The 11,629-nt window shown below is 49.2% G+C and overlaps 1 protein-coding gene across 3 annotated transcripts in view; it reads left to right on the top strand.

Annotated features, from left to right (window-relative positions):
- Thsd4 (thrombospondin type 1 domain containing 4) overlaps positions 1-3,564 on the top strand; it is a 560,327-nt gene extending 556,763 nt beyond the window's left edge. For all 3 annotated transcript variants that reach the window (XM_029543546.1, XM_029543547.1, XM_021206618.1), the window contains one exon: positions 754-3,564. In XM_029543546.1, coding sequence (XP_029399406.1) covers positions 754-896 — 143 coding nt within the window. In that variant the 3' untranslated portion in view covers positions 897-3,564. The remainder of the gene's footprint in view (positions 1-753) is intronic.
- The last annotated feature ends 8,065 nt before the right edge of the window (positions 3,565-11,629 follow it).

The following is an 11,629-nucleotide window of genomic DNA, read 5'->3' as shown; positions in this document are numbered from 1 at the left end:
AGGCAGGTGGATTTCTGAGTTCGAGGCCAGCCTGGTCTACAAAGTGAGTTCCAGGACAGCCAGAGCTACACAGAGAAACCCTGTCTCGAAAATCCAAAAAAAAATAAAAAATAAATAAAATAAATAAATAAATAAACAAAACGCCATCACATGCAGGAGCCAGGGGAGATGGCTCAGTGGGGACAGTGCTTGCTGGACAAGCCTGAGGGTCTGAATTTGCATCCACAGGACCCACGTTAAAGCTAGATGACCTCAGCCCCATTCCTCACTCCCTCTCTGCCCACACGCATGTGAATGTATGTGGAGACCAGAGTCATCCACTGTCTTCCTCAACTGCTCTTCAACCTATTTCTCAAATGTCTCTTTTTCCTTTATCATTCTTTATCATTCCCATATACATATTTAATACTTGGGGTCATTTTTACACACACACACACATACACACACACCCATTACTCTCTCTCAACCCCTTCCTACTTCTACTGAGCCCTAACAAGGCCCCTCCCTGACATCTCTGACATCCTATGCTGGTCTCTGCATGTGTTCACAAAGGCTCATACAGACACACCTAGACGCATACATACATACATACATACATACAAATACACATACCCCCACATATATACATACACACATCCATACACACACACAAGCAGGGCCCAAGTGAGGTGCTGTGTCCCCTCCCCTTTCTCTTCCCACTGTCCCTGGCTGCCTCTTGGGCTGAGGAGTCTCTTCTGTTCTCTTCCCCCATAGATGAAAACTGCAAGGACAAGTACTACAACTGCAATGTGGTGGTCCAGGCGCGCCTCTGTGTCTACAACTACTACAAGACTGCCTGCTGTGCCTCTTGCACCCGAGTGGCCAACAGACACATGGGTTTTCTGGGGAGCCGATAACACGCCTGCGCTCCTGGGGTTACAGGCAGTGCACCCGACTGGTTGCTGCTCTGCCAGGGACCCCATTCTCACCTTCCTAAAGCCACATGGTACCCAGGATGTTGGAAAGCCATGGATGGCCCTTTGAGCACTGCCCTGTCCTGATGACAACCTTTCTTGGGACCTGGCGCCTGCGGATGCTGCTGTCTGAAAATCCAGCATACAGTTCTCATCCCAACTCCAGACCTGCCGTCACCCAAGGCAGCAGCTGGACCCTGACCAAGCACAGACTCCTTCCTGGTGCTACTGTCCTGTCCAAAATTAGAACCCCTTTGGAAAGTCAAGAGAGGGAAGCACCCCGTCCCACAGCATCCACAAACCTTGCTGAGACCTGCGCACCCCTGATGCCTCAGCCCAGCTGTGTCTGTTGCCATTCTTAAAGACAATAGACAGTTCCCTGCCTCGGGACAGAGGTATCTCACAACAGAGTGCTTTCTTGTTTAGCAGGTACACATGTTCTCTGACATTAGCGCCCTGGAGGCTGCAGAATGGGAGGCAGGGGGTGAATATGTGCTCCCACTTTACTAGCAAGGAGACTGAGGTCTACTTACGTAACTGAGTTGCTGTTTTGGGACAAGGCTAAGTGCCTACCCCAGATGGTTGAGCACAACCTTCTCCCCGCAGCACCTCCAGTGACCAGCCTGGGCTCTGTCCAGGGCCTACAATCTGAAGGATAAATGGGGTTCCTATCTGACCAGGAGGCTGAGAAGTTTCTCATTCTATGAACAGCCCAGGCTTCTGAGACCCATCCTCGGTCCCCAAGTGCTGCCTCAAATGAGTTCTCTCAAGATAGCTGCACCCCTGTTCCCCTTCCCTCAGCCATAACTCCTGCTGACAGGAATCTGGTGTTTACTAAGTTCCATTCTCAACAGAACTGTCCCTCAAGACAAGATAGCCATGGGGAGAGCTGGCCTGTTGCCAGGGATTCTCTGGGCCAATCTGGAGCTAGAGCAAATGCCCACAGGCTCTTGTTCTACCATCTCTCCTGGGTTCTTCATGGTACCACCTCGTGTACAGCCATGCCAGTTAAACCAGCAACATGCCCATATTGCAATAGAAAGGGTCTTATTTGAGCCTTGTGGACTGTCTGAAGTTTCTATCTAGTGATCTCACATCCCTCCCTTCCACGGTGACTCATGACTCTTTCTTCCCCCAAGCCGTGACCATCAAGACTAACTTGAATGCTACAGGTCTGAGAGAAGGAGCTAGGAAGCCCTCCGTATCTCTGCTGATTCACTCTGCCCAATGTAATTCCAGAGGCCCAAGCCTGAAGGGACTCAGTGCTTATTGAAAGGTGAACCATCTTGGGGTGCCAGGGACGGGGGAGAGACAATTAAGAGAAATATTTTTTTTCTTTCTTAAAACTTGTAAACTTACAGAAATGATCTTATTTCAGGTTCTGGGCATATTTCCCTTAAAGAAAGCACATACCCTTAGCATACAATCTCTCCATGAAGCAGCCTGCACTGTGACCGACCGCTCACGGCTGTGGGGATGGTATAACCTGTCCGGTCTCATGCACTCTGTCAGGATTCCAATGGCCTTGACCTCTGATTCCAATGGCGAGTGTCCTCTGAGCCTTTGTCTCTGCCTGAGAAGCGAAGCACTGCTTCCATTAGCCTGTGGGGCAGGAGATACACAGCCCAGCAGAGACCACACTCGCCATGCTAAGCGCAGAGAGAAGCCACCACATGAGTGGCTTCTGTCCAGTTCCCTGCCTGTCCCTCTCACTATATGCCTCTGCTTGTCCTGGGCAGCTTTCCTTCCATGCAGCCATTCTCAGATTTTGCTGGACAAGTCAGACATTTGAAGAATTCCTTGGAAGGTGTTTGTGTGCATGCTGGAGGGTAAGGCAGGCATGGTCTGTGGGTAAAATATAGGCTGGCATTATCTCCAGGAAAGGAAGATGTTCTAGCAACCAAAGCCACCCAACAATGGGTGGTCACAGGACTTTTCTGCATCTCTGATCCTTCAAATTCTCGGGGCTGGGCTGGGTTGGTGGTGCCTTTGTCTATCCTATGTCACAGATGTCACCTCACAGTTCTTAGGAAGTACAGTGATCCTCTTGTAGTGAGTATAGGTCAGAGAAAATGGGGCAGGCTCTGGTCTTTAGGCAAACACCAAACCAAACCAAACCAAACCAAACACCACCAACAAAACTAGAAAACACTTCATCTAAGTTCAGTGGATATTTCCAGAAAAATGAGCTGTTCCTGGGAGTTCAGTCCCATTGAGAAGGTTACAGATTTTTAGAATGGGGTCAATTAACCACTTTGTTTAGAAGGCCAATCTTGCAAAGGTCCCTGGTTCCTCCTTCCATCCCCTACACAGTGTGGGCAGTGGGGCCTTGGGCTCCCCAGTGATTACCAGTGATTGCCTGTCCCTGCAGATGGTGCTTTACACGCCACCTCCTTCTCAGGCCCTCTTCACATTCCCTTCGTTGGCTGTGGTTTGGAACTGAAAGTTATATTTCAATATTGATTTTCCTCTGGTGTGCCAGATGGCCACATCATGAGCTCTGAATGAAAAATTAGGCAAATTAAAGCTACTGTGTAGCCTTTCTTAACAAAAGTCAACAAAGCCCCAAATGAAAAGCGTGTGCTGTCTCCCTTTCACTGGAAAAACAAACTTTCCTTTTGAGCCTCGTTTGAGTATTTCCCTTTACCTCTCAGGGCCGGCTGGGAATTTGCTATCTGACCACTAGAGGGAGCTCCCCACTCATAGCCATGCTCAGACTGGCGAGAAGCTGTGGAAGCTTGTCAGCCCAGGATTTCTGTTTCGCCTTCCCTCCTTGCTTTTAGCAGGCATCATCTATTTGTTCTCTACTCATTTCCACCCAAACTTCTCTTTTTAAAAGGTGGCTTTCTAAAGGGCTGAGAAACGGGAGATGCTAGATTAATTCGTTGTGTGGTATGGAGAAATCTAGGTATTGCTAGCACCTGCCCAAGATAGCCCCCCTCGTTTCGTTAATAGCTGTCTCAGTGTTGACACTATAGGGTTTTCCTATATAAATATAAGGAACAAAATGAAACAAAACGACGTCATAACAGGGTGAATGATCTGTCAGCCCTGCAGGTGGAGGCCGGATCCTTGCCAGATCAAACATTTTGCACATAGCTTCGATCTCTTTAAAGAAAACCAGCTGATGTCCTGAGCTTGGAGAGCCAATGGCTAGGGTAAGAGGGATCTGAAAAGATGTTTTAAAAACCCTGAAGAGAAGGCCTATATATATTTCAACAGTTCACTGGGAGGTGGTGAAAGCCCTACGTTTAGAATAAAAGAATAACTGTACAGTTGAAAGGTGAGAGAGAAGAATTTCAGCTAAGTTCAGAGTGAGTCAAAGAGTGGGAGGAAGCATTAGCATATAAAGGAGCCCCGGACTAGCAAGTTCGCTCAGTCAGCAAAGCACCGAAGAACTGAGTTGATCCCACATGCAAAAAACCAGGTGTGGTGGTACTCACTGGTAATCCCAGCACTAAGGGGGCAGAGACAGGAGGATCGCTGGGGCTCACCAGATGGCCAGCCCCACCTACTTGGTAAGTTCCAGGCCAGTGAGAGACCATGTCTCAAAAAAACCATGGTGGATAGCAGGATAGTGCCTGAAGAACAACAGGTGCCCTCTGACCTTCACCTGAACACGCATGGACGCATGTATGCATGTGTGCATGTGCCATTCCACAAGCCACCAAGGCCACGGAGAAAGCACGGGTGAGGGCCAAGCTGGTGCCTGTTGGAAGACCGCTGCTCACAGGTAACATTCGGATGGGCTTTTCCAATCCTGATAGAAGAGGACAGCCTGTCTGAGACAGTGTGAGGAACTTGTGAGGTGGGGTATCTGTGGAAGAGACACCCTGAGAGCCCTCTCAGGAGTCAGAGGGAGGAAGCTCAGTGGAACAGGTTGCTCCTACAGAATGACAAGCTTTCTGCAAGCTGGAACCTTCTGTGGTGCAGGGATGCTGGAGACGATAACTCCCCATGGTATTGGCAGCTGAGGCAGGGTGGCACTGTGTCGGGATGTGGGGAGAGGCTCCCCAAAGTAGAACAGCTCTGAGTGACTCACTCAGATCCTTCCTAACTGCTGCTACCTTGCCACCATTTGAAACCCATCAGTGCCTCTTCCTGTAAGATGTGTGTGCCCTCATGTGGCAGCCACTGGCCACCCTGGCAGAGCCATCCCCATGTGCCTGCTTCACAGAGGGGCAGACACCGAGGCAGCCTTGACTAGCCTGGGCTCTTTATCCTCTGAATTGTTGTTCTGTTGGGATCCTGGCTGTGCTGTGGAAAGTGACCCCAAGAATATGGAAATTCCCAGCCTCGTCAGATGATCAGCCCCTGGCCTCAGTGAGACAAAAGTCCATTGTTACACCAGCTAACTCCCACCTTCCTGGGTCCCCCAGCCCCCCACCATCCACCCAACATAAGGATATACTTTGCTATAACTTATTATTTTGTTCTCTGTAAATACAAGATGTTTATAGGAAGGAAATATGTATTCTGAACTATATCTGCAGAGTGGACTGTAACACCAGAATAGTTCTGTTATTTAGAATATGTGCATTGTAAAGGGACCTAATAGGTATTTATTTACATATACCATCCATATTTACATAAAATTTACATATGGCATCCACATTTACATAAAATTGTTTGATTGGCCAAGCCAGTTTCCTGCAACATTGCTGCACCACAGTGTCTTATTCTATGTCACTCCTTACAGTTGTTTATATGGCCAAACTTTTGGGGGTTTAAATCAATTATAACTAACTGCTTTTGACGTATTCAGGGGCTCTCCCTCTGGTATTGTGCCTGACTAAGCCTGCCACCTTTCTGTCTTAAATATATTTTTTCATATGATCTGCCCTCTCCTCACACCCAAACACTTGGAGAAGGGAAGGTGACTGGCCTTTCTCGTCCCTTCTCAGTGTGACTGGCCGTTAGCTTCACCTGCCTCATTGCTCAGGTCAGAGCTGTGGACACCTTGGGCTGAGGGGCTGGGAGAGGCTTGTAGGCACACAGCAACCCCAGGGTCCCTGCTGGGGACTGTGGGGACCAGGGCCTCGAGGCTGAAGAGTGAACTGCAGAATTAGAATTGAGAAACCCGAGGACACCGCCAGTTCCGTGTCTCCTCTGCAGGCTTAAGTTATTATGGAAGGGGAAGGCAGGTAGACGGTGAATTGTATGAGCGAATATGAGCTGGTTTCCAGCACTATTTTTTGTGTACAACTAATTTATTTTTTATTGTAAAAAATATAATAAAGTGGTTAAAAGATCTGCGTAGTTAACTGTCTGTGTTCTTGCTTGTCTTGGTCACTATCCCATTGCTGGGAAGTACCTCAATGACCAAGGTAACTCTTATATAAAGGAAAGCATTTAACTGAGGACTAGCTCAGTTTCAGAGGCTTAGTCCGTTATCACCATGGTGGCGAGCATCAGAGCTACATCCTGATCTGGAGAGAGGAGACAGACAGACAGACTGGGCCTGTCATGCTCTTTTTAAACCTTAAATCCCACCCCCAATGACACCCTTCCTTCAACAAGGCAAACCTACCCCAACAAGGCCACACCTCCCAACCTTCTCAAATAGAGCCACTCCCTGGTGACTAACATTCAAATGTCTATGGGGGCCACTCTTACTCAAACCACTACATTGCTCTACTCAGCTGTGTGAAAATTTCCCAGAGACATGAACAAGTCACCTCTGACCTCAGAGCACTAAGAAACCAGAAGAACAATTCCATTCAAGTCTAACTTGGTGAGCCAATGAAATTAATTCACCACTGAAGAAAATGGCTCTGACCCCGGCGATGGCTGCATATCCAAGAGAGGGGAAGCTCGGCACCTCCCCCTCCACGGCAGACGTTGCTGGGCACCATCTCGCACAGGTACATCTCTTATGGATAGTCAAAGCTACAGAGTTCAAGAGAGTAACGTCCGTAAGCCCAAAGGACAGACATTCAGCAAGGACGTTTCTTCTGGTTCCATCCTGTCGCTGTAACAAATGACCCAGAGTAACCTGGGGATGGTATCTGGTTTTCGCTTCCGGGTCACAGGCCATCACGGTGGGGAAGTGAGGGCAGTCCTGCTGGCTGGCTGGCTCACTGTCTCATGCTCAGCAAGCTTTCTTAGATGGCCCAGGGATGCAGTGGGCTGCCCACAGTGAGCTTGCCTTCCCGATCAATCATCGATCGAAAGTAGCCAGCCACAAGCCAATCTGCTGAGGCTCCCTCATGTGACTCTAGGCTATGTCAAGCTGACAGCCGGGAGCTAAGAGAACCGTCTATCTACAGGACTTCCAAAACACCTCCCAAGAGGACAATTGAGCCCTGGGGGGCGGGCGGGGGGGGCAGTTGGTATACTAGATACTTTTTCTGTTGCCATGATTTAATGCTATGACGGAGGCAATTTCTATAAGAAAGAGTTGATTTTGGCTTGCTCTTCCAGAGAGCTAAGAGCCCATCACAGCAAGGCAGCAAGTGCCAGGCATGGTGGCAGGGGCAGATCAAAACTTTACCTGCAAGCAAGAAGCAGAGAAAATGACCTGCAAATAGCGAGTGGCTTTAAATTCTCAAAGCCTGCCTCCAGCGATGTACTTCCTCCTGTACAGAAGAGCCACACCTTCTAAACAGCACCAACAATTGGGAATTGAGTGTTTAGAAGGAGGGGAGGGGAAGCTTTTCATTCCAACTTCTACAACTGGTGGCTCAGACTCTGGACTTGAAGACCACTCAGGTGAGAGACAATTTGAGAGCACACAATACAAGCTGCCTATAGCAGAGCCTTTGCCTGCTGGTTCTGCAGGACATGGCCTTGTCTGAATTGGATGAGAAACATGGAGGTAATACACGACAGAAATAACGCGGTCACACTGCAGAAAAAGCCACAGTGAAACCCCAGCTCCCTGTCAACTGACTTCACCTTGGTCTCAATGGTTCAGATCATCTTGATTCCAGATAAAGCAAATCATGCCATGGACCCCTGGCGACTGTCCTTAAGGAGTGGTCCAGCTCTGTTTCTGACTCTGCCCTGTTTTTCCTCAGCGCCCCTCAGAAACAGTATTTGGCCTAAGTTGCTCCCTCCCTCCTCTTATATTCATCTTTTCTAACTGGAAAACTTCACTTTCACTTAATTCACTTAACATAAAATGCTTCGTGATAATGACATTGGGTACACAATTAGGTGGTATTTTCAGCATTCCTTGTATTGTGCAGTCACTACCCACAAACTTCATTCATTCTTCAGGGTGCAAATCAGGAGCGATATGTTTTGTAAAATGCAGTATGATATGGCGGGAGGGTGTGCTTTAGCAGGCCCAAGTGAGGCATTCCCTACCCCTGCTCCTTTGAGGTACCAATCATATGACGGGTCTAGGATAAAATGAAGTTCATTTTGGGACCTGAGAAGGATGAGAAGGGCAGTTGAGAAGGGAGTAGAAGCAGAGAAAGAGAAGGGACAGAGAAGGACAGAGAGGGGTGTCAAATAGTCCTTTTATAGCAAGCCAGGCTCCTACCTGCAGTTGCTAGGTAACTGTTGGGCGGAGCCTAGAAGAAACGTGAACAAGGAGTCTATACCAGACAACATGTGGAACACTCTTACACCGCCCCCCACTCCACCCCCACTGAGGCTCCAACCTGGGCCTTGGAGCTGACCACGTGTGGCAAGTGCTGCCACAGGGCTGTGCTCCCAGACCTGAACTTCTGCACCATCTTACCCTCACCGAAAACCTGTAACACTGGGAAACTGACTGAGAGCTGTTAGCACACCAACCTGGCTAACAGCAATAACGCTAGGATTCTGCAGCCTCCCCTCCAGCCTAGAGTCCGCTCCATCTTCAGCTGCCGGGACATGTTGTATGGTCTCAATGTGTATCAGTTCTGGCCTCTTCCTGCATACCAACTCCAGCCAATCCACACTGGTTTTCCAAAGCCAGGCACAGTTCCTTACCTAAGCTCAAAAGTGCTCCTTTCACCTTGAGCTGCACTTGGAAAGGTGCACAAGCCCACCTCCTGAAGGAAGCAAGAAGCCTGCTCTACACTGAGGATCAGACCCCAGCTGGGAACGAACCCCATCACTGGTTCTAGAGAACCCGTGTCACAAAGATTTACTGACAGGAAAGATCCCCAAGATCATAACCAAGATGGGGCTGCTCCTGGCGGGGAGGTTGCTTCAACTGTCAGACGTTTCTGGGGCCATTAGGGACCAACAAGAGCCTGGATAGGTGACCCTGCACAGGCAATCAGGGAAGTGACAAGGAGTCAGACTTGGTTCAAAATAAAATGTCCCAAGCCGGGGGAGATGGTAAGGGTGACAAAATGCTTTTAGCTCACAAACATGAGGACCTTAATTCAATCCCCAGGACATTGATTAAAAAAAAAAAAAAGTCAATCAAAGAGATGGAGTGACAGAATCATAAGAGAGACCTGCCTAGGGCTGGCTGGTGGGTTGGCTCAGTGGGTAAGAGCACTGAATTCAATTCCCAGCACCCACATGGTGGCTCACAACCATCTAGAATGAGATCTGATGCCCGGAGCGAGTGGGGCAAGAGAGAGAGAGAGAGAGAGAGAAAGAGAGAGAGAGAGCGCAGTGCTGACTTAGGAGGGGAGAGGCGAAGGATTCAAGAGGTGTGGGGTGGGGCCAGCTCCTTGAAAGCTCATAGATGATGCTGTGACTGACCGTGAAAAGTGAGGCACGTAACACTTTAGGAATATGGCTGAATTTTCTGGAAAGCAGAGCAAATGGCATCTGCTCCCTTACAAAAATCTTGTCTCTATCATATAGACTAATATTGGTGTGGTTATGCAACATCCGAGGCATTAGAGCATCCTGAGATCCTGAAAGAACACTGTGTGCCCAGTAGTAACTGCAGGTAGGGAGACCCCAGAAGAGGCAGCAGAGCATCTCTGCACATTCACCTCCTACAGAGAAAAGCCTGTGCACAGATATCGGGGTGGGGGGCTCTCTGTTTTCTCATAGCGGGTGTAAGTGAGGCCACACAGATGTGCTTCAGTTCGGCTTTGTTTGTGGTATGGGGCATCCGCACCTGCTACACTGCTACACCAGCTGCACACTGAGCCCCACCCCAGCCAGCCCTGATGGTCCCCTCGCTGACCAGACGATGGGGAGCTGCTCACCTAATGCATTCTCTGCCTGCTATCTGCTCCCCTTTAACTCTCAGAAGCCCCTTAGTGTCTGGCTATTTCTCACTCCGTTTTGCAGTTAGAGGAGCCAGGCTTCATCCAGACCAGGAGACTGACAGTGTGACCACACAGGTTACATAGAATGCCCAAGACATAGAATGCAAGTCTGTCAGGCTTCAACGCTTCCACTCAGTCCCTTGGCGCCTGACTGCCAAAGAATCCCATCACTCTCTTGTGGATGTGACCGGAAGTCAGAACCTGCTCCCTGCATGTGCGGTAGTTGTAGACTGCCCACTCTGGAAGGATAAGAACCCAGGTCAGTGAGGGACAGCCTGCTGCTCTATCCCCTCCCCCTCCTTTCTCTCTCTGCTTCAGTAAGCCACTTCTACTCCCATGCCTCATGTCATATGTGGAGGTAGGACAGTCTGAGGTTCGGGGTCATCCTATATAGGCAGTTGAAGGCCTAAACCTGTCCAGTCTCAAATAAATAAATATTATATCTAAGGTCAATTCTGTTTAGAGGCTATCTAAGGGATGGGGGGTGCAGTGGGACACAAAGAACTGAGTTTCTTTGAACTGAATACCAACATCCTCATCCTCTCAGCCTGACCACAGGACTCCTGGCTGCCTCCTGCATCTGAGCCCAGATGCTCTTATCTTTGCCCCACCCCCACCCTCACCCCCCCACTCCCGGTGCTCAGCACCTGCCCTTGCCCAAGACCCAACAGCATCATTCTCATCAGCACCAAAGCAGGAACCAATGTGTGTGCACAGGGCTGATTTGTCATTAGGTGCCAGCCCCAGAAGCCCTCGTTTCAGAAGGGTTGTTTTCGACCTCCAGGTTGTACGGAGCCGTCGAGTCTCTCCAAACCAGAGTTGTTAGTGGCGCTAGTTCAGCTCTACTTTGAGCTGTGGGCCTTGTGTTTGTTTGTTTGTTCGTTTGATGTTTTGGCTAGCCATTTCCTCTTCAGTCCTTATATGAATACTTAGTCTCGCATTTTATCACGGCAAGCAAAGTTTGTTATACTAATTCAGCCAAGGGTGCCGGTGAAACACTTGTTGGCCTCTAACAGCTGAGAGTCCCTGGAATAAGAGGCAGCTGGAGGCATTCGTGATTCAAATAGCCCAACCTCCATCATTCATCCAGAAAGGGCTTGGCAGTGGCACAGGCCTAGGGCACAAGCAAGCCAGGCATCTGCCCAGACCTCTCCAGGATCACGCCAAGCTATTCCCTCCATGGGCTGCCTCCGCAGGTTACTACAGCCTGGACATGGAAACCAGTGAGGTCTCGCCACTGTTTTTAAGGTAGGCAATTAGCAATACGCACTTGCCTCTTAAAGCCTCTCTGTGTGTCCCACAGATTTGTGTATGTTGTGTTTTTATTATCATTCAATTCTAAAAAAACAGCCAGGCGTGGTGGACTCGCACCTTTAATCCCAGCACTTGGGAGGCAGAGGCAGGGGCAGGGGCAGGCAAATTTCTGAGTTTGAGGTCAGCCTGGTCTACAGCGTGAGTTCCAGGACAGCCAGGGCTATACAGAGAAACCCTGTCTCGAAAAAC

Source organism: Mus pahari, chromosome 10, assembly GCF_900095145.1.
Source record: "Mus pahari chromosome 10, PAHARI_EIJ_v1.1, whole genome shotgun sequence".
In the NCBI taxonomy this organism is placed as follows: Eukaryota; Metazoa; Chordata; class Mammalia; order Rodentia; family Muridae; genus Mus; species Mus pahari.
The sequence above is the reverse complement of the archived record's forward strand: the minus strand, read 5'-3'. Positions and strand labels throughout refer to the sequence as shown.